At 59.5% G+C, this 24572-nt stretch overlaps 2 protein-coding genes across 6 annotated transcripts in view; one reads left to right on the top strand and one right to left on the bottom strand.

Annotated features, from left to right (window-relative positions):
* Positions 1-154: 154 nt before the first annotated feature.
* TMEM120A (transmembrane protein 120A) lies at positions 155-8775 on the top strand. Its single transcript, XM_075440497.1, has 12 exons — positions 155-329; positions 2314-2432; positions 3429-3545; positions 3873-3932; positions 4622-4717; positions 5024-5113; positions 5488-5553; positions 5912-5973; positions 6215-6307; positions 6856-6920; positions 7475-7543; positions 7635-8775. The coding sequence occupies exons 1-12, from the start codon at positions 237-239 to the stop codon at positions 7746-7748; spliced, it is 1044 nt and encodes a 347-aa protein (XP_075296612.1). The 5' UTR covers positions 155-236; the 3' UTR covers positions 7749-8775.
* POR (cytochrome p450 oxidoreductase) overlaps positions 8759-24572 on the bottom strand; it is a 31935-nt gene continuing 16121 nt past the window's right edge. For all 5 annotated transcript variants that reach the window (XM_075440492.1, XM_075440493.1, XM_075440495.1 and 2 more), the window contains 14 exons: positions 20871-20919; positions 19881-20009; positions 19109-19258; positions 18107-18231; positions 17100-17189; positions 16066-16164; positions 15294-15410; positions 14354-14472; positions 12968-13149; positions 12657-12806; positions 11821-12088; positions 11220-11365; positions 10876-10961; positions 8759-9798 (listed from right to left, as the gene is read on the bottom strand). In XM_075440492.1, coding sequence (XP_075296607.1) covers positions 9654-9798; positions 10876-10961; positions 11220-11365; positions 11821-12088; positions 12657-12806; positions 12968-13149; positions 14354-14472; positions 15294-15410; positions 16066-16164; positions 17100-17189; positions 18107-18231; positions 19109-19258; positions 19881-20009; positions 20871-20919 — 1855 coding nt within the window. In that variant the 3' untranslated portion in view covers positions 8759-9653. The remainder of the gene's footprint in view (positions 9799-10875; positions 10962-11219; positions 11366-11820; positions 12089-12656; positions 12807-12967; positions 13150-14353; positions 14473-15293; positions 15411-16065; positions 16165-17099; positions 17190-18106; positions 18232-19108; positions 19259-19880; positions 20010-20870; positions 20920-24572) is intronic.

The following is a 24572-nucleotide window of genomic DNA, read 5'->3' on the forward strand; positions in this document are numbered from 1 at the left end:
GGGGGGGTCCGGCCCTGCCCTGCCCCGCCCCACTCCGCGCTGCCATTTCCAAGGAAAACCACACCGCAGCCGCCCCCGCCCCCGCTCCTGGCCCCGCCCCCGCCCCGCCCCGCCGGGGGGCGTGCCCGGAAGCGGGGCGGGAGGCGGTGGCCGCCCAGCGCAGCCCGGTGTGGCGGGGCCGGGGCTGTCCGTCCGTCCGTCCGTCTGTCCGTCCGCCCGCCCGCCCGCCCGCCGCCATGGCCGCCACGGCCGCCACGGCCTGCGGGGCCTCGGCCGCCGAGTGCCTGCGGGAGTGGGAGGAGCTGCAGGACGGCTACCAGCGCATCCAGGTACCGGGACACCCCCGGGACACCCCCGCCTGGCGGCCGTTACCCTCTGCCGGGGTCTCCCGCGGGGGTGCCGGCGGCTTGGCCCGGTGTGCCGAGCTCCCGCGCTGCCGGGGGCCGCTGGAAGGGGACGCGGCGGGGCTGGCGGGAGCCAGGGCCGGGCAGCGCCGTGCCCCGGCCCGCGGTGGGGAGGCCGCCGGGTTCCCGAGGCGCTACCCGGTGGGGCACGGCCCGGAGCAGGGCCTGCGGGGGCTGCTTCACGGCCCTGACCAGCCCGCAGCCAGGCCCCCAGGGGAGCCGGCAGCGGAACGGGGCACCCATCCCAACGCCTCACTCCACCCCGGCACCCTCCCTCCAGCGGCCGACCCCCTGGGCTGGCCGGGGGCTCCGTGCCGGGAAGGTGCCCGGTGTCGGGACGTGCCCACCCGCTTCGTGTCACCCGCAGGGTGCTCGCTGCCCGGGGACGGAGGGTGCAGCTGGCACGGGAGTCACCCAAGGAAAAGGTTGGCTGATCGTCTGCGGTTCGGGTCGCCCAGCTGTGTCTGCACCCGCTCCCTGTCCCCTGCCTTCTGCGCCGGGCGAAGCGGATGTGGTTGCGGACACGTCGGAGCTGTGCCCAGATCTGGGGCAAGGGAGGCTTTGAGAAACCTCCTCTTGCTCCACAGGGGTTGCGCGGACATCCCCGGGTCACCCACTGTGAGCCCTGCGTGCAGCCACGCAGTGCCGGCCCTCTCCTTCGGAAACCGTCTGCTGGGCTGGCTCCCGCTCCAGGCGGGGTCCGAGCGCGGTGCCGGACGGCGTGCGGAGCTGGGTCTGAGCGCGGTGCCGGACGGCGTGCGGAGCTGGGTCCGAGCGCGGTGCCGGACGGCGTGCGGAGCAGCAGGACTCGGCTGGCACCGCTAACCAAGCTGTCACAAAAGCCGCTCGCTCTCGGTGAACTCCGGAGTGAGAGAAGCAGGCGGCTCCAGGTGGGAGCAGGAAGGTTTGATGGTGGAACAGGAAAGTTTGATGGTGGAGCAGGGAGCGGGGCCATGAATCGCTGCCTGGGGTCCGCTTCCACCCCGCCGCTGCCTGTCGGCGGAGGGAGAAGGCGTTGCTTCCCTCCCCTGCGTCTCGGTTTGACGTTTGTCCTCTGGGAACAGCTCTGAGATCTGCTGATAAAGCGCTCGATAAGAGGTGCGGAGGCTAAAACGTGCACGCGTCAGGGTCTGGTCCAAGGGTTGTTGCGAGCAGCATTTAATTCCCGGGTGGAGGTGGCGTCCGGGCTGCCCGTGGTCGAGGTGAGGCTGTTCTCCAGCTGACCCGGACAAGAATGAGCATTGATCCAGCATGCTCTCCCCTTTCCTTTCTAAATATAGCGAAGAATGGCATCTAGCCTTACCCAGGTGCAGCTGGGTTACCACCACGCGAGGAGCAGGGCCGTTGGCTGCAGCCCTGCTGCAGGCCCGTCCTCTTTGTCCGGCTCGTTGCCCGGCTCCTTCCAGCTTCCCCGGGGTGCTCGGGACGGAGCCCCAGAGCCACGAGTCGGGGCAGCGGCAGGCACGCCACGAATGCTTGTTCCATCTTGGCAGCCAAAGCCACCGCTCCCGGGTGGCGGTGGCCCTCAGCTGTAGCCTTGGCCCCAGCAGAGTTCTTCTCCGAGCCCTTCCTCTCCCCTGCGCTGCAGTCGGTGGCTTCCCAACCACGGGAGCAGCCCTGGAGTGGGACCGCGTTGCTGGCTGGGCTGGCACAGCCCGGGGCCGGACCGGGCTGTGCCCTTGCAGGTACCTGCCCTGGCGCTGGGGACGGACGTCCCCACGGGAGCAGGGCTGGCTGCGGGCTCCCCAGGCACGCCTGGCCTCCTGCCCCAGCTGCTGTACAGGTGAAGATAAAGATGGTTTTTAGCAGATCAGCATCATCAACAGATGGGCAGGTGCCCGCGCAGAGGGCCCGAGGGCAGGGGTGGCTGGGCAGGCGGCTGTCGTGCATGCCGGTCTCTCCTTCGCAGGATAATCACAAGCTGTACAAGCAGAAACTCGAGGAGCTGACCAAGCTCCAGGACGGGATCTCCAGCTCCATCGCACGGCAGAAGAAGCGGCTGAAGGAGCTGTCGTTGTCCCTCAAAAAGTAAGTTGGTGTCCTGGGACGGGAGGGGAGAGCTGTGAGGATGGTAATGAGATGCTAATGAGCTCTTCTCACGGCTCTGTCCCTGAAGCAAACCTTACTGCGGCCTCACCGGCAGCACAGTCCTGCCGAGGTCTGGACTCATTCGGGCAGATCTCCCTCAGCTTCCCTTTCCTCTGCCCCGGTTTGTGCCTGGTTTGCAGTGCAAAGCGTGCAAGGGCTTTGTGGGTGACCTGACCCGCCGCCCTCCCGCACAAAGCTCTCTCCGTCCTTCCTTGAGGAGAAGACCCATCTGGCCTCACCTCGCTCTCACTCCTGCTTCAGAGGAGCTCACCCTGCAGACAGAGCCGTGGACTTGCCTCCAGTCCATCTTCCCCGTCCTTGGGGTGTCCTTGTCCGAGCCGGTCCCGTATCACAGAATCACAGAATGTTCGGGGTTGGAAGTGACCTCTGTGAGTCACCCAGCCCAACCCCCTGCCCAAGCAGGGTCACCCAGAGCAGGCTGCACAGCACCGCATCCAGGCGGGGCTTGAATATCTCCAGAGAAGGAGACTCCACAGCCTCCCTGGGCAGCCTGGGCCAGGGCTCCGTCACCCTCAGAGGGAAGAAGTTCTTCCTCATGTTCAGACAGAACTTCCTCTGCTTCAGTTTGTGCCCATGGCCCCTTGTCCTGTCGCTGGGCACCACTGAACAGAGTCTGGCCCCATCCTCCTGACACCCACCCTTGAGATCTTTATCAGCATTGATAAGGTCCCCTCTCAGCCTTCTCTTCTTCAGGCTGAACAAGCCCAGCTCCCTCAGCCTCTCCTCGCAGGAGAGCCGCTCCAGTCCCCTCACCATCCTCATAGCCCTCCACTGGACTCTCTCCAGTAGCTCCTGATCTTTCTTGAACTGGGGAGCCCAGAACTGGACACAGCACTGCAGATGGGGCCTCATCGAGCATGTGCTGCTCGTGTAACGGAGCCTGTCCTGGTGCCAGCGCCTGTGTTTCCTCCCCAGATGCAGAGCCCACGTGAGCCCTGACCAGGAGGAGTCCATCCGAGAGACCCAGAGCCTCATAAAAGAGAGGCAGAACGTTTTCTTTGAGATGGAGGCCTATCTGCCGAAGAAGAACGGGTACGGGGCGCCTCGTCTCCGGGTGAAACGTGGGGTGCTCCTGCCTGCCCGTGGCCTTCACCCACCCTCGGACGGCGGCCGCGCGCAGGGGAGCCCCGGTGCCCGCGGGAGCTGGGCTGTGTGCTCGGCCGCCTGTCCCCTGCCCTTGGGAGGAGATGCCAAGCATTTGTGCCAGTCACGCTGCCTGGCAGCTCCGAGTGGAAAACAGCTGGGGGCTCATTCCCGGCCCCGTGGCCTCCATGGTGGCATGAGAGGGGATGGCTCTGCCTGGCAGTACTGCCAGCTCCCGGGCGGGCACCCGTCCTGACACCTCTGCTCTCTCCCCAGGTTGTATCTGAGTCTGGTGCTCGGGAATGTGAACGTCACGCTGCTCAGCAAGCAGGCCAAGTACGGCCCCCTCGTCGCTGCCACCCTGTGCTTTGCCTGGCCTGGGACCCCTTGGCACCAGGAAACACCAACTCCTCCCGAGCTGAGCTGCCCCACGTGCAGACACATGGCTGGCTTGACCTACCCAGTGCAGATTCCGTTCCCAGGCCGTCCCCTGCTTCCCTCCCCAGAATCAGCCGAGTCCTCGACTCCCCCTTAGGCTCCTGCCACCGGCTGGGACCGACCGTTAGCTCTGAGAAGCTAAACAGGATCCTCCACCAAAGCTGTGTCTGGGTTTCCCCCACGGTGGGGACTTCCAGGAGAGACAAGCTCATGCAGCTGCTGGCGAGCCTCCTCCTCTTCTCTTGGGAAACACCGATGGCCAGTTTTGGCACGTGGGAGCCCCCCACACGCTGGGACACTGATGCAGAGGTGTCCCCTCTTACGTCCCCAGGCCTCCCTGTGAAGGGCTGAGCAGACACCAGCCTGCCCAGCTTCCCTGGGGGCCTTCGCCAGGCTGGTGTGGGTGGGGGGCACCTAAGCTGTCTCACCTGTGTCTCCTCTCAGAAATACCCAGGGGACAAGGTTTTTTCCTGAGCATGTCCCACAGGTTCCCAACAGAGCGTCCTTTTGTCCAGCCAGGTGGGGTGGGAGGGTAGAGCCTTCCAGCAGCCACCTTGCTCCAAGCCGGCCCTTGTGCTTCCCTGCAGGTTCGCGTATAAAGATGAGTACGAGAAGTTCAAGCTCTACCTCACCATCATCTTACTGATCGTGTCCTTCTCCTGTCGGTTCCTCCTCAACTCCAGGTGAGCCTGGCTTGAATGCTGGGCAGAGACCTCGTACCAGGGCCCCTTTGTCCTCCTCGCTCCTCCCGAGAGGCCCAGAGCTGAACAGGAGATCCTGACCAAAGATCTGGCCGCTGCCCTGGAGGTGCGGTGGCTTTCGTGGCTGCTGCCATCTGGCTGAGGCCACAGTGGATGGTGAAGAAGCAGGTCTCCCTGCCCGCAGGGCGGGTGGGCGTCCCGCAGCGATGGCTCTCTCGGTGCCTGTCCCCCCAACACATGAGCAGTGGCTCTGCTGCTGCCCTGACACCCCGCTTTGTCTCCCACCAGGGTGACAGACGCTGTCTTCAACTTCCTTCTGGTGTGGTACTACTGCACCCTCACCATCCGGGAGAGCATCTTGATCAACAACGGATCCAAGTGAGTCCGTGGGCTCGGGGAGGCCGACCTGTAGCCATTTGGTCCTCCTCTGCCAGGCTGGGGAGCTGGGATGCATTGCGTAGCTCCGTGCTTCCAAAGCGAGCAGCTCCCTCCTACTCAGGGTGTGTAGCAAACCCCGGTGATGAGTTGTACAGGGCAGGAGGAGCTGCCCGTGCAGAGGCAGTGTGGGAGGGTTGGAAGGGCCCCTGGGTGCTGCCTGGACCGGAGGCGCTGGGTCCTGCTCCGCACAGGGCCGTTTCGTAACCAGCCCCACTCCTCGCCTTGCGCTGGGCTGGCTCGGCTCCGCTGGTGCGCGTTTGGGCCTTGATTCGTGCTCGGGACCTGATGCCCCCTTCTCTGTGTCTGCCTTCCAGAATCAAAGGCTGGTGGGTTTTCCATCACTACGTCTCCACCTTCCTCTCGGGTGTCATGCTGACGTGGTAAGTCTGGGTCCCTTTGTCTCTTTGTTGGAGCTGTGGCCAGCTCAAAGGGGCCTTTGCTGCCCTAACCTGCGGCCGTGTTCCAGCTCTGTGGACGTTGGGGTCTAACTGTCAGCTCCACACGTTCCTCACCAGGCCCAAGCGCCCTAAACGAAAGCAGCCGTCGGCACCTCGGTGCGGCAGGCGGCGCAGACAGGGTCCCTGGGCTGGCAGACGCGATCCCTGCCCGGCAATTCTTGCGGAAGGGCTCTCAGCCCCCGGTTTTGGTGGGGGCCGGGGCGAGGCGGGGTGTCATTACCCTGGCCCGGGGGGCAGGCAGGGCTGGCTGTGCCTCCTCGCAGCCCCCGTCTCTCCACAGGCCGGACGGGCTGATGTACCAGATGTTCAGGAATCAGTTCCTCTCCTTCTCCATGTACCAGAGTAAGTGCCGCCGCGGGGGCTGGGACCGGGCTGGCCTCGGGCGCTGAGCGTGCCTGCCCTGCTCTGCCACCGCTGAGACCCGGCCGCAGCTGCGCGCAGCCCTCTCCTCCCCTGGGTTTCCCCAGCCTCTTTCCCCGACCCTGGCGCTGGGACAGGCAGCGTCGTCCCGGAGCCGGGCTCGTGCTGGGGCCCGGGCCCGATGCCTGGGCGCCTGCTGACGGCACGCGCGCTCTCCTCGCAGGCTTCGTGCAGTTCCTCCAGTACTACTATCAGAGCGGGTGCTTGTACCGGCTGCGAGCGCTGGGCGAGAGGCACAACATGGATCTGACTGTGGGTAAGCTGGCATCTTCCCTTACTGGTTGCCCCAGTCCCCGGGGAGCTGCCACTGCTGCAGGGCCCGTGGCTGCTAGCAGCCTCCCTCCCAGCAGCAGACCCCTGCCTGGCTAACTGGGAGCTGTGGTTTCTGTTAAAGGCAACGCTGACAGTTATTTTTGTTTCGGGGCTAGCTTGACTGAGGTTGATCAGTGGCAGAAACGGTAAAAGGTAGAAATAAAGCCAAAGCTCTGAGGGCAGCACCTCCCCTGGGGCGGCAGCATCCCGTAGGCTGGATGCTCCCCCCCTCCCACTCTCCCGGGGCCGCTGGCCCACGGCTGGCTCCCTCGGGGTGGCAGGGAGCAGCAGATGTGGTTCCCAGCATCCGAGGTTCCCCCAGGAAGCTGCCTCGCAGACCGAAGCCCTCCTGTCACCACCCCCCCGGCGCTGCGACGCCGGGCGCGCGGGCTGAGCGGCCGCAGTGAGGGCAGAGCCACCATCGCAGCTGCCGGCAGAGCGGCCCACGCCAGCATGTTCTCAGGTCCCCATGCAAACCTGTGTTCTCTGCAGAGGGCTTCCAGTCCTGGATGTGGAGAGGCCTCACGTTCCTGCTTCCCTTCCTCTTCTTTGGGCAGGTGAGTGTGCACCGACCCTTGCGCTTGGCAGCCTGGGCGTCAGGCAGGACCCGCGGGCTGCTGCAGCCAAGCGATGCCCGTGCCAGGGGCAGGGAAATGCTTTCCCAAAACGCGGAGCCTTTTTCTTTTCCTCCAAAGCGCCCTCCTCCACGGCTCGGCTGGTGAGATGGGGAGGGCCTGGGGTAGTTCTGCCAAGTGCTCAAGTGCTGTGCAAAACACGGCCACGGGGCCGGCTCCGAGAGCCCTTCCTAACCCCTGCGGAGCTTCAGCTCCTGAAGGTCCGGTTCTTCCTTGGTCGGATCATTTAGACCGATGGCCAAAAGCAGTGGGCTGGTCTGAGGCTTCCTCCCAGCTGTTGGGCTCCAGAAGGGGGGGATCTCCCAACCGGGATCCTCTGGCCCCGCACCGGGACCAGTCTCGCTGCGTGCTGGGGCAGGCTGGGCTGACACGAGGTCTGCGGGGGGGTTTGTGCCTGGAGAGAGCCGCTGGGTAAACCCCAGCATGGGGTCGAGCCTTTGCAAGGAGGAACTCCACTGAGTCTCTCTGCCCCGCAGTTCTGGCAGCTCTACAACGCCGTCACCCTCTTCCGCATGGTCCAGCACCCGCAGTGCAAGGAGTGGCAGGTGAGGGGGCTGCCCCGTGGGGGGGTGTGCCCCGGGGGGGGTGCCCCGGGCAGGGCCCTCCTGCTGACTCGTGCCTCCGCGGCTCCTGCAGGTCCTCATGTGCGGCCTCCCCTTCTTCATCCTCTTCCTGGGGAACTTCTTCACCACCCTCCGTGTCGTCCACCAGAAGTTTCAGAACAAGAACAAAGACACGAAGTGTAACTGAAGAGAGGCAGTGTGGGCGCCAGGACTGTTTCTCCCCCCTGGCTCCATCTCCCATTCCCACCTCCTCGATGCCGTCCAGACTCTGGTGTCCACCCTGTTCCTTGGAAGCCTGAGTGTGGGACAGAGCTTGGGGCCACTCGCAGACCGTGTCTTAGCTGTGGGGCTGTGCCCTGGTCACTCACCTGGAAGCAGGAGCACCCTCTGCCTGTCTCTCCTGGCTGCCTTCCCCCCACCTCGGCGAGCAGGGGGCCAGGGACAGTCGCTCCCCTTCCCTCGGCCTTCCGGACCTTCACCAGAGTGGTCCTCGGGGGTGAAGCCCGGCTCTGCGAGCACTCCTCACCCCAGCTCCCGGGGCACAAGGCAGGGTCCGGGGCAATGAAGGCAGAGGGGAAGAGGCCCTCGCACCTCGTCGCTGCCCCGGCACGTGTGCTGGCTTCCAGGGTGGGCCTCAGGTTCCTCCTCTCCCTGCAAGCTGAAGGAGCAGTGGAGGCATCACAAGCCTCAGCCAGGCGAACAGCACCCTGGTCTCGCATCTCCAGAGGACGCATGTGCAAAAAAAATAAAGGGCAGGTGGTGCCTGGGGTTGCTGGGGTGGTTTCAGAGCAGCCTGCATGCTCGGTGCTTTTGGCCCATCTGGTAGTGGCTCCCCTGACACAACCTGTCAGGGAGAGGGAGGGAAAAACACTCCCCCGGTGTGGGATGGGAGAGGAGGGCAGGGGTGCCAGCACCCTCCCCAGCCCCCACGGGCCCCGTGCACAGCTCTGGCTGCCCCGGGAGCCGAGCAGGACCTCCGGGTCCCCAGAGACCTGGGGAAGAGCAGCCTCATGCTGCTGCTGGAAGCCCCCGAAGCCTTGGGAGCCAAACAGCGTGTCCAGCATGGCCGTGCCTCAGCCCCCAGCCCTCTGGCCTCGCTGCCTGCCAGCGCTCAGCACCCCGGGGCTTCCTCCCGGGCAGCAGCCATCGCTCCTCCTGCCGCCCCCTTCCCAAGCAGAGGGAGGGCAGGAAGCAAGCTCCAGAAGCAGTATTTTTATTCCAAGGGCAAATGTATTTAAATAATTTACAGTCATTGGACAGCCTGGAAGTTGGGTTGGTTTTTTTTTTCCCCATGATTAAATCACAAAGATGTTAAAATAAAAACAGTATTTAAAAAATGACCATACACAGTGTGAGGGAGGGGCTGGGCAGAGGGGAGCTGCTGGCTGCAGGACCCCGGGGAGCCAGAGCCCAGATCCGGTGTCTTGGCGAGGGGAGCGGAGCCGTCCCCGCTGCGTGCTGGAGCGCAGGCGAGGAGCGGGGAAGAGGAGCGGGGTGGCTGCGGGGTCCGGGCAGCCGGCTCTGCCCTCTCCTCGGAGCAGCGGTCGCTGGCAGCGGGTGCACGTGGCCATGGTGTGGGACAGCTCTGTGCCCAGAGCCGGCTGCCAGCCCCACGGCAGGGCAGGAGGGGACGAGGACAGGCCGCTGCCCCGCACCGCGCCCTCGCACCAAACCCCAGCGCGGGGGGCTGCCAGCTCCTCCGCCAGGCAGGCGTGGTCTCCAGCCCCACGGATAAGGCAACTCCTCGCGTTCAGGGAAGGACCCCAGAGCTCCCCCAGCACCGTCCGTCCCTCCTGCCCCACATCAGCTGTGTCCTGACCTCAGGGCAGACGCTGGTGCCCTGAGGTGCTCCCTGGGGCACCGCGGCTCCTGGACACCAGCCTGAGCTACCCCCCTGCCCCTCTCAACCCCCTCTGCCCCAGGCACACAGCCTGGCCGGGGCTGCTGTGACCAGGAGGGGTTGGGAGTGACACTGGGGTAGCTGTGGGCTGGGGACAACGCTGTCACCTGCAGCAGCAGTGGGCGAGCAGGCGCTTTCCCCAGGGCCCACGCCTGGGGACCTGTTCTCTCCCTGGCCCCACCAGCCCCGCTCTTAGCTCCAGACGTCCAGAGAGTACCGGCCCTTCGTCATCAGTTTCTTTACATAGTCCACGGCCTGGGGCTGGCTCATGTTCCCGAACTCGGCCACGATCTCGTAGAAGGTGTTCTGCACGTCCCGGGCCATGTTGCGAGCATCGCTGGAAAGAAGGGGACACACACGTCGAAGCCTGATCGCCTCCGGACACAGACGGTTCGCTCACCCCAGCCCGTCCGCTCGCCCTCCCCAGAACAAGGACAGCATAACCCTCCCAGGGCTTGTAACACACAAGTGGGTGAACTGAGTGACGCTCGTTTTCCTCAGAATAGGAATGTTTTCCCAAAAACTGGGAGGAGTGGTAGATACACCAGCAGGCTGTGCTGCCATTCAGCGAGACTTGGACAGGCTGAAGTGCTGGGCACAGGGGAACCTGATGAAGTTCAACAAGGGCAAGTGCAGGGTCCTGCACCTGGGGAGGAACAACCCCATGCACCAGTACAGGCTGGGGCTGACCTGCTGGAGAGCAGCTCTGTGGAGAGGGACCTGGCTGTCCTGGTGGATGACAGGTTGACCATGAGCCAGCAGTGTGCCCTGGCTGCCAAGAAGGCCAATGGGATCCTGGGATGCATTAGGAGGAGTGTGGCCAGCAGGTCGAGGGAGGTTCTCCTTCCCCTCTGCTCTGCCCTGGTGAGACCCCATCTGGAGTACTGTGTCCAGTTCTGGGCTCCCCAGTTCAAGAAAGATGAGGAGCTACTGGAGAGAGTCCAGTGGAGGGCTACGAGGATGGTGAGGGGACTGGAGCATCTCTCCTACGAGGAGAGGCTGAGGGAGCTGGGCTTGTTCAGCCTGAAGAATTGAAGGCTGAGAGGGGACCTTAGAAATGCTGATAAATATCTGCAGGGTGGGTGTCAGGAGGACGGGGCCAGACTCTTTCCAGTGGTGCCCAGTGACAGGACAAGGGGCAACAGGCACAAACTGAAGCAGAGGAAATTCCAGCTGAACATGTGGAAGAACTTCTTCCCTCTGAGGGTGACGGAGCCCTGGCACAGGCTGCCCAGGGAGGCTGTGGAGTCTCCTTCTCTGGAGATATTCCAGACCCGCCTGGATGCAGTCCTGTGCAGCCTGCTCTGGGTGACCCTGCTTGGGCAGGGAGTTGGGCTGGGTGACCCACAGAGGTCCCTGCCAACCCCGACCATTCTGTGACTCTGTGAAGTCCCCTCCCTGCCGCTGGGCTTACCCGCACACGTAGATATGAGCGTTCCCCTCATTAACCAGCTTCCAGACGTTTTCCTTGTTCTTCTTCAGTAAATGCTGAACATAAACCTGGCAGGAAACAAGGCGGGGGTCAGGTGAGAGGGGCAGAGCCCCACGTCAGAAGGCCACAGCGAGGGAGGGGAAGCCAAGCCCCTGCTTGTGCCTCCACAAGGCAGTGGAGAAGCTGGGTGCTCCCATGACTGCCATGGGCCTTCCCTAGGCTGCCCCAGGCTGGGAGTCTCCAGCCCTCGGGGCCTTTTCTTCTGCTGCCACGGCGGGAGCGACGCTGGGCAGCGTGAGCAAGCAGCTGGGGGATTAGAGCGGTACCTTCTCGGCCTGGTCCCTGGAGAAGGCAACGTTGAGCTGGGTGAGGACTCCCTCCCGATGGAAGCCGGCCAGCTCCTCGCGGTACAGGTAGTCCTCACGCTCGCGGCGGCAGCCGTAGTAGAGCACCGTCTCGCCCACCTCTTTGCCTGCAGAGTCACACAGCGGCCATCAGCTGGCTCCCTGCAGCCCCCCGCCCTGCCCTCCCCTCGTCCTGCCCACCCGGGGGAGGCAGAGCTGTGTTGCTGCTCCTGCTCAGAAGAGGAAGCTCGAGACTCCGATTGCTAGAAGTCTCTACATGCTTTAGCAACGAGTGACTTGACAGTGGTTACCTGGAGGTGTGGTGGCAGAGGTCAGAGAACTGGCTCAGGTCTATCCGTGCCCCCCAAATGTTCTCTGGGGCCAAGGGAGGAGGACAAAGCATCCTCATGCTGGGCAAAAACACAGCTGAAAACTGCTGTTCACCCTGCTCCACTGCCTCTGCTTTCTGCTAGGCCCGTCAGCAATGTGTGCAGCACAAGCTGCACCTTGGAGGCACCAACTGGCCCCGCTGAGCATTATCCTGCAGCAGCTCCAGGCCCCAGGGAAGTTTCTGGGCACTCACCTTGCTGCTTCATCCAGGCCCGCTCCTGAATGAAGCCGATGAAGGGGGCTATGCCAGTCCCCGGTCCGATCATGATGACGGGCGTGCTGGGTTTGAAGGGCAGGCGAAACTGCGATTTCCTGACGTACATGGGCACCAGGGAGCTCCTCCCGTTCTCATTGGGCACCTTGTTCTTCAGCCAGTTGGTGGCCACCCCTTTGTTCAGGCGTCCCGTCTTGGTCTCGTACTCTACCATCACAGCACAGATGTGGATGGCGTTGGGGTGAACCTGCAGGGAAGGGATGTCAGCGCCAGGCAGAGAGGGAGCTCCAGACGAGGTTCTGGGCCACCCCACAGCTCAGTCCCTTGTACTCAGGGACGGGGAGAAGTTTAACTAAGTATTAACATTGGGACAGCTATCCCTCCCCTGGCACATCAGACCTCCAAGGATGACGTCCATGAGGCTTGTGCCTGGTTGTCCAACTCACCACAGGACCACTGAGCTTCCCTTGGTATTCCTGACAACCTCAGGGCTCTGGGCACAAAGTACAGAGCGAGTTTTGATCAACCCCTGAAACGCCACCTTGCCTCCAAGCCCTGAAAGCAAAGCCTACGGGCCAAGAGGAGCAGAGCTGCAAGGAGGGCGATGGTATCAAGGCACCGCTGGCTGCGGTGTGGGACCCTCTGTGGAGGGTGGGATAAACCCCTCTTCTCATGCACGGAGATAATGAAAGCTGCCCCCGTGACAGACAGCGTCACCAGGGCAAACTCCCCGTGTCCCGTCCCCAGCTGAGAGGAGGGTCAGCGGCGCTGTGGGGTCCCTCAGCAGCCTCCATCCCTGCTGGAAGCAGGCTCACCTTGGAGGAGGAGGCGATGGAGTAGTAGCGGGCTTGCAGGCGGGGCAGGAGCTCACACAAGTGGTCGATGGGGGGGCGCAGCGAGGGTATGTCCTGCAGGATGGCCAGGATGTTCCTCCGGGCCTCCACCACCCAGCTGAGGTAGAGAGCCTGCGGGCAAGGAGGGCACGCACGTGACGGCTTCCCTACGCCGCTGGCAAACGCTCCCTCAGCTCTCTGCACGTGGTGCCCAGCAGTCCTGGATCCCTTCTGGGGATCCCCCAGCACCCGGTTTAGCCCAGTGGCTTTGCTGAGAAGGCCACAGCTCCCACCTTGCCCTCGGCGGCAGACGATGCCATTTTTCGGAGGCGCTCCTGCTCGCCGGCGTCCGTGGCGTACTGGGCCAGCTCGTAGAGGACGTTGGTGCGGGGCGGGTTGGTGATATCCAGGTAGTACGTCAGGGCTGTACGGTAGGACGTGGGGCAGGGGAAGGGATGTTTCTTATTGGATTCCTCTGAAGGAGAGAAGAGAGAGAGAAAAAAATTCAGAAATCAGCAGCTGCATGCTGCTCCAAATCTTGTGCCAGCAGCTACACACAGCGTAGAGCTGGAGACAGCCACATGCAGCTACAGGCATGAGCGCTGCAGACAGCGCAGGGGAACAGGCTTCAGGGAGGGGAGCAGCCCTAGGGCTGAATCAGCCCTGATCCTGCGCTGAAGCAGCCCCAGCACAGGGCAGCTCCCTCTCCAGGTAGCTACGTCCCCCGGTAGCCCATTTTGTGTTTCACAGATGCTGCCTGACAGCTTATCAGAAAAAAAACAAACCAAACCAAACCAAACCCCACGCTTCCCAACGGGGCTCTCCGCCCCGAGATCCCCACGCACGGAGACACCCAGCAAACCCCCAGGCCAAGCAGGAGGGCTGCTCTCCATGGCTCGTTTGGCCTCACGCACTTACACCTCCTTCAGTTCTGGCCCCAAAAGCATCCTTAGCCTCCGCCAGCCATGGGCAGAGCCCCCTCGGGAAAGGTCAGCACCAGCAGCCGAGGCTGGAGACATTTCATTCAGCAAAGCAGGGACAGGACTGGCAGCGTGAGGAGGAGAGCCCGGGACACCGCACAGGCATCTGCCGGCTCCAGCAGTGCCACCTGCACTCTCGAAACCAGGAGCCAGCTCTTGGCCTTCTGGGCCAGCACCCCTGACGCTCCAGGTCAGGCTGCTTTAGGAGTAAGACGGGCAGCAGCTGCCATCTCCCTCCTGCCAGAGACCAGCTCTGCTGGGAACGCTGCCCAGGAAAAGCTCTTTGTGTCAGCACAAGTGCTCCCTCCCGGCAGTTCAGTCCCCAAGCCTGTGCCTCCTCCAAGGACTGAATAACAGCATCTCAGACACGAAGCCCCCGTTGAGCTCCGGGGCTGCTGCGGCAGAGGGATGCTCCGGCGGGCCGACGCTCTGTAATTAGGAGCGTGCCGTTACATAATTTGCTGTCGAATGGGCACAGCAAACACGTTTCACAACCGACCCACTTCAGCCGGCTCGCAGCAAGTGGGCTCTGTGCCACCGCTGCTGAAATGGCACCGCATCCAGAGAGGCCACGGGATTCCTCTGCTTGCCTGGAGGTGCCCTGCGGGACCTGAAGGCGATCGGCGCCTGCCCTGGTGGGAAGGACAGAGGCCATAGCTGCAAGAGAACTGCTGCTGCTCAGGGGGGATCCATACTCACCATCCAAATTGTTTAGGGACATGATCGTGTCCAGATCCGTGCCCAGGATCTCACCAATCTGATTCACCAGAGAGGAGTCGTTGGCTGGGTACACCGCCACGTGGTCCCCAGACTCGTACCTGGCACAAGAGCGGGAGGAGAGCAGATGAAACACCACCACCACTTCCCGTCCACCCCGAGCCCGAGCTGCTCAGTTCGGAGACAAGCGGGCTGGTGCAAGGGGCAGCAGGACACCGCTGAGATCTGAGCTGCTACACAGCACCTGCACAACCAGGGACCCCCCAGAGCCGGCGGTCATAGCAGAAAGGACCATCGCGGAGTAATGGTTTTAAGAACCAGCTCTTTGACAAGGGACCTCCCAGACAACAGCAGTTTTGCCAGAGACTTCAATGAGGCCAGACTTCCACAGGACAAGCCAGCTCCCCGACAGGCAAGGAGCAAAGCTGCTCGAAACCTCGGCAGTATTTTGTTACGTTAAGCCACCTGGATTCATGGCATTCTTACAAGCACACACAGAGGATTTTAAGCCAGCAAGAGGGTTTTTGAGAACAGGGCTTTATTCCCCCTATGCTTGTACACCTGAGCCAAGCAAACCCACACGTAAGCCATCCCCAGCTCTCCCCCCCTCTCATAGCTCATCTACCCCTCATTTTCTTAACAACTCCTAGAGAATTCTTGCAGCTGGGACTGCTCAGGTAGGACAGGTATGCACAGCCAGCTCCGGAGGGACACAAAGCCAGCTGGCACAGCCAGGCACAGCGCAAGAGCTGGGAGAAAGTCCTGCTGTGGGGTACCTGACACGTGGTACAGAAACCCAGAGGGGCGGTGTTAATTAATTATGAGAACAAGGTCCCCTTCTGCAGTGCTGGACGAGGCCAGTGCCACATCCTCGTTCTCTGCTCCTGCCAAAATAGAGGAGCAGTCTCCCATGGGAAACTACCTGATTTTGGAATCGGAGATATCCAGCTCCAGGTGCATAAGGTGTCGCTCTCCACCCTCGTTCAGCTTGCGGTTCTCCGTAACCTGGGCCAGGAAGGGGTTCTTGGCATCAAACGGTCTGGAAGGAAAGACGAGGACCCTCTGGGTTACCCTCCTGAGGCTCACAGCGCTGCCTGCATCCAGGCACGTTCCCTCTGCCTCCAGAGCAGGCTCCCATGACCTGAGCACAGGGCTGTCCTGGTTCACGTTTCAAAGCCCACTGCAGCACAAACCAAATTATGATCCTGCTGCTACCCACACTGGCACGGAAAACGTCATTTTCCTTCTACGCACAGCCCAGCAGCCAGCAGCTCCCGTCCCATTAAGAACACGTGATACAGAAGTGGCTTGGAGGGACTGTCCCAACTGAAAGAAATATTTCAGGCTGGAATTCATTTAACAGCTAACATCCCCACAGCAACACTGCAAGGAACCATCACACATTAGCTACCCTGGGCAAGGAAAGGCTCCAAGTGACCTCAGAACAGATGCTGCAAATGTACCACCAAAACAGCACACGTGAACACAGCCTTCTGCTCAGTTAATGAATTGGTGGTGGTGAGAAATCTCAGAGTCCCAGTGCAGATCTGAGCCCATTTCTCTTGGGCAGAGACCTGCCAGATGGCTGCACTGCAGAAAGGACACCCCCTGCAATGCAGGTGTTAGAAGCATCAAGGATCCGTCAGTCGAACCCTGGCCCACGTACACCCCGCCCAGGGTGGTTTGGTACTTACGGCTTCTGGTTCTCGTAGCTCTTGAGACGGCCCATCTCACCGGTGTAGATTTTGTTCATGTTCACATCTGTGTGCACCACCAGCTCATACTGGCGGATACTGGAGGAGAAAAGAGAAAAAAGTCAAACTGGAAATCACAAGGTACAGCTGGAACCATCATCTGCTTTGCTGAATTTCATAGATTCATAGAATGCTTTGGGTTGGAAGGGACCTTTAGAGGCCATCTAGCCCAGCCCCCTGCAGTGAGCAGGGATGTCTTCAACTGGATCAGGTTGATCAGAGCTCCATCCAACCTGGCCTTGAACGTTCCCAGGGATGGGGCCTCCACTGCATCTCTGGGCAATCTGTTCCAGAGTTTCACCACCCTCATGGTAAAAAATTTCTTCCTTATATCTAGTCTAAATCTACCCCCCTTAGTTTAAAGCCATCACTCCTCATCCAATCGCAACAAGCCCTGCTGAAAATATTTTCCCCGTCTTTCCTATAGGCCCCTTCAGGTACCGAAAGGCTGCTCTAAGGTCTCCCCACAGCTTTCTCATCTCCAGGCTGAGCAACCCCAATTCTCTCAGCCCTTCCTCATAGAAGAGGTGCTCCAGCCCTCGGATCATCTTTGTGGCCCTCCTCTGGCCCCACTCCAACAGCTCTGGAGTTTTGCTGCAGTTCCAAACCAATTGCAGCTTCCATCCCTTCGTCCCTCTCGAGACACGAGGGATCAGGCAGAGCATGCAGAAAGCCCAAACCAGGAGGAAACATCAGCTTCACTGGGAACATCGCAACCCAGCAAGGCCATCCACAGAGGAACCAAACCTATCACATCACCCATCCAGAACCAAAATCCAGACCTGGGTTCAAACTCGCACCAGGACAGGCTCAGTCCAAACAGCCCCACTCGCTGTTCTACTCCACAGGTGCAGTCTCAGGTCTGGAAGGGGAGGCAGCGCACAGGGAAGGGGACAGCAGCTCAGGGCTGACGGCATGGCCACCAGAGGTGGCCAATCTCTCTGGCACCCGAAAGAACCTGCTCCCACACCCACCTGGACTCTTCTCCCGTAGCCTCCACCCCAAAGTGCTCACACACCGCTGGCCAGAACTGCTCTCTCCAGGTGATGAAGTCTTCTTCCAGGCTAGCCAGGGCAAAAGAAAGATTCAATAACCCAGCCCCAAGTGGGAGCAAAGCGGCATTCCCAAAGGAGCCGTCTGAGATCCCTACGGACTTCCTCCCTTCACTGTAAGAAAAAGCATTCACCCTTGGACCAAGGCAGTGTTGGTACCTCCACGTGCCCACAGGTCACCAGGAGAGCATCTTCAGAGCACTAAGCAGGTGTGAGGGAACATGCTACACCAGCCACCCCTCCCTTCACCACATCTGTCAAGGCAGGCTCTGTTATTCAGGCTCCGTCTTCAACCAACTCAGCTCCCCCCTGCCTACTCCTGGAATCAGGTCACCTGCCTAAAAGGCAGATTCCACCATGGCAATGCTTATTTTTCTGGGCCCAGGGCCTCCCACACACAGCAATGTCCCTCTCATCAGATCTTGCAGCCCTTAGAGGTAAAACCATGGGCTGATGTAATTTCCCAGATGAAGCTGCTACCCACAGGGTGCTCAGGTGAGCATAGAGAGATTGAAAAAAAAAAAAAAAAATACTGTTGTCCAAGTTGGAAGATTGCTGTACAGTTCACAAGGAGACTGAGTTTGCCTCCTCCACAGGGATGGGCGAGTTTATCCACACAGGCTGGGTCAGCAGTGGAGCTGCAGCAGGGCAAAGGCAGAGGAGGCTGCAAAGCCTCCTCGAGTATATAACTATGGTCATTTAAAGCTGATGCGGGACCTCCCAGACAAAGGATCCCCTAGGATACTCTAAGTGTACAGGGATCCGATTGTGGGAGAGAGAGCAGACAGACACACTTAGAGGCATGTCAGCTCCCACAACTAGCCCTATGGAGTTTATTTCTGTCTTAGTAGCAGAGCCAGGTCCCTGCCAAGGTCCCTTCCATGATGCCTTAGCCAGCTCAGACCAGCCCTTCAAGCCAAGCTACTCACTTGCCATCGTCATCTCCCAGCCCAAGTTCAAAGATGCGCTGGGCTCCAAGTTCCTCCAGTCTCTTGTCCACATACTTTCCCATGGCATTGAAGTGCTCGTAAGTCTTGTTGCCCAGCCCAAAGACCTGGAAGGGAACGCTGATGAGTGTGGAGAGGCAGGGGCTGGACTTTTCCCATTCCACTGGCATCCTCTGGGCAGTATCACCCAGCAAAGGATGCTGAAGCAAGACAGCAAGACCTCTCCCAGCTACCCATCAACTATTTGTGGGCCTTGAATAAGAACCTACCGCTGGTGCTTGTCTGGTCAGTAGGCACCACCTCCTCCCCTCAGCCAGGCCTCCAGCACGTCAAGAGAACACGCGTACAAGAGCTGCCTGCGCCATCTCCTCCAGGGACCAGTAAGAGCCCAGGCTGCCTGGAGACCAACTGCTGCCCCTCGCCTCCCACAAACCGCTCAGCAAATGTTTGCTCACTGCTTTACACAGAGCAGCTGAACATCTCTGGCAGTGGACTTTCTCCTCATACACAATTATTATGCTGCCTAAGGAATTTGGCTGGGCTTTAGGTGAGGCAGCTGTATCTCAGCCAGTTATTCAGCTCGGCACAGGAAGAGAGCTACACGCTCCTCCAAGTGATTTAATTTGCGGGAGAAGATCTGGCCCAGGGCTGCTCAATTAGCTTCTGAACAGCAGCAGCCGCCTGAATACATTTACAGACCTCATATTCAATGCCTGCTGGGCTGTCTGCGGCAAGATATTACCAGTGAACCCTTGTGATTTAGGGAGTGGGGAAAGCGCTCTGACATCTGCATTTAAAGCCTGCAGATACATGTTTGTAAGTGTCCAGGAAGCCTGGAGAGGAAGACAATAGTGACCAGATCCAACACAGGCATACAAGGCAAAGACATCATGTTGTGCCTTTACCAAAGCCACGTGCAGGCACAGGGGAGGGCTTTTGGCTTCCCTGCCCAAACGCAGCACAAACCAGAAGCGAGCCACTCACCGCAAATCGGAGACCTGACAGGTCAGCGTCAGCCTCCTGCAGCCAGTCGTAGAAGTCTTGGGCGTTGTCCGTCGGATCACCCTCGCCGTAAGTGGCCATGCAGAACACAGCTAAGGACTTGTCGATCTCAGAGAGGCGACTCAGGTCCGACTACAACCAAAGGAAAGAACAAACCCTGAAGGATCCCACAATGCGGTTACTGGGCAAGCTTATTCCTACAACGCAGCTGCCTCTGGTGTGTGGAACAGCACCACGTAACGTCAAACAGCTGATTACAAAAGGGGTTGGGAAAGGCCAAACCTATCCAAAATGGCAGGGGAAATAAGGCTAACCACCCTCACTGGACTGCAAGCCAATACTTCCAGCCCACCAGAAAAGCAATGGGATTTTTCATACAAGGCTTTAAGGGACCAGGATCATTGTGGACTCTGGAGAACACCAGTGTCAGTGCCTCTGCGCAAGACTGCAGCAGTACAGGACCAATGCTGACTACAGAAGGAATATGGAGCAAGTTTCATGCTGCCAACAGATCACTTGTGGCTCTCAAATACTCCAGGCTACCTTCCTCTTTAGTGTTGCAATATTCACCCCAAATCCATACACTAGCAAGGATCAAGCCCATCTCTGCATCTCTCCGGCTGATCCAATTTCCTTTCTTCTCCCTAAGTGGCACTACTAAAAGGACAGCTGTCCCTTGGCTAGGTCCTTCCTGGGTTTTTAGGGGACACTAAAAGGATGTTACCTATCCTGAGGCTGTTTGTGGCTAAATTACCAAGTCATACTCCTCTGGATCCGCTGCCATGCCCCGGAGGCCATAGCGATGAGCATCTTTGGAAAGGCGGTTGGCAAACTCCTCTGCTGTACCCGTCTGGGAACCGTAGAAAACCACTATGTTTCGCCCCTGGAGAGAAAAAGGAATCTCGGTTAAATGGTGATTACTCATTTGGCAAACGCACAGAGGAAGCACGTCTTGCCAAAGACAAAGGAATCGCCTGGGATCAGGAGCCCTGGACTGCAACCTGCAGGCAGCCAGGAGCCTGCACCTGTACGGGACTCCGACGGGTTTGCGGCAGGAAACTCAAGGCTAAGCTGTGAATAAGAACATGACTCTTGTCAGTCTCAGAGAGGTGACTCAGGTCTGACTAAAACCCAAAGCAAAGAATGAACACTCAAGATTTATTCTCAGCCTCAGGGCTGCAGGGTGACTCCTGGAAACAGGGGAATCCCTGGATGAGAACGGAGATCGGCCTAAGCTTTGGGAAAGTGCCCAAGCACTGGAGTTCCTGCTCTGTCGCAAGCCAGCTACTCAGCTACTTTGAAGTAAAACGGAAAACATATCCAGCCCTTGCTTCTTCCTCTGCTTCCTCTTGCATCCAGTCCAGCAGAATCAAAAGCTGCCAGTTCTGTGTACAATTCCCATTCCAGAGCGAGCCAGTTTGGGAACCAACCACGCAGATAACTGCCAGCCAAGAACTTTAAAGTCTTTGCTATTTCCCTCTTGACTTTGATCTTGTATTACACTTTTTTTTTGCACCAAATGTTCACTTTCATTGTTTCCTCTAAGAACAACTCTCAGGCACAGACAGAAAGAGCTATTCCTGCCTGCCCAGACAGCCTTCCTCTGGATGCTCTTTGCAGCAGACGTGTCCGTATCCAAACCAGTCCCCCCTGCTGACAGCTAGACAGTCTCCAGAGGAAACTGGGCAGGACACGAGCTCCTCCACCTTCCCAGCACCCCGCATAGCCAGCGCAAGAAGCTTACCGTCTTCTTCATCTTCTCAATGAAGCTGCTGTCTCTCACCGGAGCTGCTCTGCAAGACAGGAGGAACCTCCTTTCAGATGAGCATGTTCATTCTTTAAAGTCAGGAATAAGCAAGTGGGGAAAAAGCAGCCCCCAGACCTCAGGAAGGCTGCCCAAAAGGGTGAGAGTCCCCACTGCCCGCTCCTGTTTGCCCTGTCCCAGGGATGCCCAGCGCTCAGCTGCAGGGCTTCTTTGCACCCAACCATGGAGCAGGAACTCACAGCAGAGGGGAGAAGCTGACCCCACGCCCCACCGCCACCAGTAAATCCTCCCACAGGCAGAGCCCCAGCACTCAGCCCCGGCTGCCAGGAAACCTTTACTCTATCAGCTGCTCTGAGAGGTTTCACAGCTGAGCAGGTTACAAGGATCTCTCAGAGCTACAACGCAAGAGGAGGTCTCCAGACAGATCTCAGGGGCCAAGCTGCAGTGGGGGAGAAGGGAACGGAGAGCTCTGGGCCTCCCGGCACCACAGCAGACAGGCAAGGGATCGGTCCCCAGCCATGCCCCCCAGGGCAGATTCCCCAAGCTTGAAGTCAGACAGGCCTAAAAACCAGCTGTTCCAACCTCAAAACAGCATGCCAGCCACGAGTCCCAGAGCTGGAGAGCCCGGCGGAGCAGACAGACGCAGCTGGTCAGAGCCGCAGAGCCTCCGGCAAGGCAGCCGCTGCCTGCAGAGGTCCCGCAGGGCTTGTTCCCACGCCGGGGTTTCTGGCCCCGCGCGGATCTCCGGCACAGAGAGCATCTGCGTTACTGCATGGAGGAGGCTTTCGCTAGCTCGAAGAGGGACAAACCACAGCAACGTCAGAAACCTTGAGGCAGAGATTCATGCTGCTGTGGCTACCCCCTATTAGGTAGGGAGCCAGAAGAGCTTTGCTACCCTAAACACACCCATGGGTTTTCAGTGTCACAGGGTGAAAGCACCCCAGCCCTGGGGACCCTGGGAGCCCCACAAGCAGTGGTGACTCTGGCTACAGTCAGATTAGGCGCTGGGGTCTTTTCAAGGCAGGAGGGCAAGCGCCAGGAGCTCACTTGCCGTCTGCCCCGCTGGAGCTTCAGTAGCAGGGAGAAGGAACGTGGGACCCATTCCCATTTCTTTTTCACAATGGAAGAATGCAAGGCTGGGTCTCCTGCGGGAAGAGAGAAGCCTCCAGGCGAAAAAAAAAAAAAATGCTTTTGGCTCCGGCCCATGTGAGAATATGCAGAGCTCACTAAGAGTTTCCTAAACTCTGCAGCCCAGAGGGAGGGATTTCTGCGATGCGCCGAGGCATTTGCCGAGCACACACACAGAGCGCGGCAGGGTGGGGGACATTCAGTAAAGCACGCCTTCAAGCACCACTTTCTACCCAAAGGTAACAAGGAACTCCGTAACCGGGCCCGATAGCTCCGAGCACCAACACAGTCTCATACAGCATGCACGGAAGATGAGCAAACCCTACCCAAAAAAGCTACCCAAGGCAGCTGTGCTCCCAGCAGAGAGCGGCTCTGCACCCCCCGCTTTGCTCTCTCAGCAGCGAGCCATCTCCCCACGTTGTCATTGGCCTCCTGCTGGGAACAGGGACATTGCAAGCACCTTATGAGAGCAGATCCAACCCTGCCCATGCTCCCGTCGGGACGGGGGCTTGGGAGAGCTGCCCCCCAGCCCGCTCACAAAACTCAGCTCTCACTTCGCTTTTGGCTCCTTGGTGAACCTCTTTGGTTTACTGCCCTCTGCGAATGAGATCCAATTAAAACAGCTGTTGGGTCAACTGCTGAAGAAAACGCTTTTAAAGCAGGAAAAAAAAAAAGTTTTAGATCCTTTCAGCAAGCTCTTTGGAAGACCAGAGGGTGCAGCACAGGGAGCATGTCCATTTTCAAAGGAGGCAACCCTGCACTGAAGCGCTGTGGTGGAGAAGAGTCCGTGGCTCAGACACAGAAGAAATAATGAGCCTGGCTTTTGAAAAAAGGCTACACAACTCCCCAAAATCGCTTCATCAGGGTGGCTTGAAAATCTGAGCTGCAAAAATGCACAGATGCCAAAGACAGAGACGACACTCATTTCCACTGCTCAGCCAGGAAAACTTAGAAGAGAAAGCGTGTTTTCAGCCATGACTGCTCCTACAGCTTAGATGCTCAGGGTAGCGACTAAGAGAGTTAGAAGAAGCGACGGGTGGAGGAAAGGGGATTAACTCCATTGTCGGAGCAATCCTTTGGCTTGCACAGAATGCCCACCCTTGGTGAGAGCCCACAGCGCAAGCGACTCCCAGGGCTCTGCCACTTTGATTTCAGCAGAAAGAAAGGAGGGGGGAGGAAGTTCCCGACAGCTCAGCAACAACATCACCGTCTCCGCTGAACACCTCTCCTTCAGAAAGCTCCCATGCCCGTGGCTTTCCTCGCGAAAGCACGCGTACGCCCAGCAGTGAGAACGTCGCAGAGAAACCAAGCGCCGACAGCAGGGTCTCCTCCGGAGCAGCTTGCCTCCGAGCGCAGCCTCTCCCCCTCCTTCTCCCCTGGGAGCAGGGAGAGGCACCCCAGCCCACCCGGCTTCAGGGCGGCAGAAGCGACCTTCGGAGCCGCAGCGGTTGACTCACCTCGCCGGGGCCACCTCGTCTCGCGGGGCCGAGTACGCGCAGCCCATGGTGGGCAGGGGAGAGGCAGACAAAGAGTCGCAGGGCAGCCGTGTCTGTCTGCGAGGGGAGGTGTGGGGGACGGATCTAACTTAGCTCTGGAGCAACGCGCACACAGGCCTTTCCATTCTGCTCCTCCTGGGCGTTAAAGCCAAGCGTCAGCCTTTTGTTAAGGAGAAGAGAGCCGGCACAAAAGGTCCCGGCACGGGTCATAGCAGGAGTGGTCCTGTCTGCTCCGATCCTCGCGGCGGGGCTTTGGAAGTTACCGGGTGGATCCGCACAGTCCTGAGAAACTGCAACATCTGGCAGCAGCGGCAGAAAGGAATTAGGAGTGGAGAATGAAACCTCCCAGGATCCTCCGCACCACACGTCCCTCTCCCATCCTGGAGCGGGGGACGGGACACAGAACCCTCCCCTAGCCTTGTTACCTTGGAAACTGTTTATATCACAGCTGCTTTTACATATATTCTTTTTAAAAAAAAAAAAATTGAAGCTGTAGCTGAATGAAATGATTCCAGACACTGCGTGAGCAACACTACGGGTAACTATGGCAGTGCCATTACAGAGGCAGCTCAAAGGAGTTTGTTCTCTTCAGGATCCTTTTAAATTAAATTAGAGATGGTCTCTCTTTCTCTAACACACATGCAGGCAGCAAAGAGCGCTAATCAGGCTGAGAAGTTGGAGCAATTCCTGCCACAGGAAGCCCTACAAGCACCAGGGAATGCATTTCTCTATAGCTGCAGAATAGAGATAAGCCAGTTTCTGCCCCAAACAATTTAAAGACGGGGGAGAAGGGAGGGGGTGACACCCAGCGTACCAATCGATGTCTCGCCTGCGTCTCCCCAGGGCAGTCTGTACAATTCTGCGGCGTGGACATGCGAAAGGAAAGAAATCTGCGACTGAGAAACATGCAGAGGAGGCGCAGCTGAAGAATAAAACAAATGAGTGCATTCCGCAGCAATGCCCCTACGAGGAAGCATGGTGGCCATGGCTGCGTGGCGATCGAAAGTCGTTCTCCCTAATGACATCTGCAGAGCAGGCCGTGGGGAAGGCTGCTCTG

This window comes from Opisthocomus hoazin, chromosome 20, assembly GCF_030867145.1.
Source record: "Opisthocomus hoazin isolate bOpiHoa1 chromosome 20, bOpiHoa1.hap1, whole genome shotgun sequence".
Taxonomy (NCBI): Eukaryota; Metazoa; Chordata; class Aves; order Opisthocomiformes; family Opisthocomidae; genus Opisthocomus; species Opisthocomus hoazin.

What these genes read in the sequence shown, in the direction of transcription:
- TMEM120A (XM_075440497.1), top strand. Translation starts at nt 237, where the DNA reads ATGGCCGCCACGGCCGCCACGGCCTGCGGGGCCTCGGCCGCCGAGTGC. An exon ending in CGGTTCCTCCTCAACTCCAG is followed by an intron (nt 4,718 to 5,023) that starts GTGAGCCTGGCT and finishes GTCTCCCACCAG; the next exon opens with GGTGACAGACGCTGTCTTCA. An exon ending in CGCAGTGCAAGGAGTGGCAG is followed by an intron (nt 7,544 to 7,634) that starts GTGAGGGGGCTG and finishes CGGCTCCTGCAG; the next exon opens with GTCCTCATGTGCGGCCTCCC.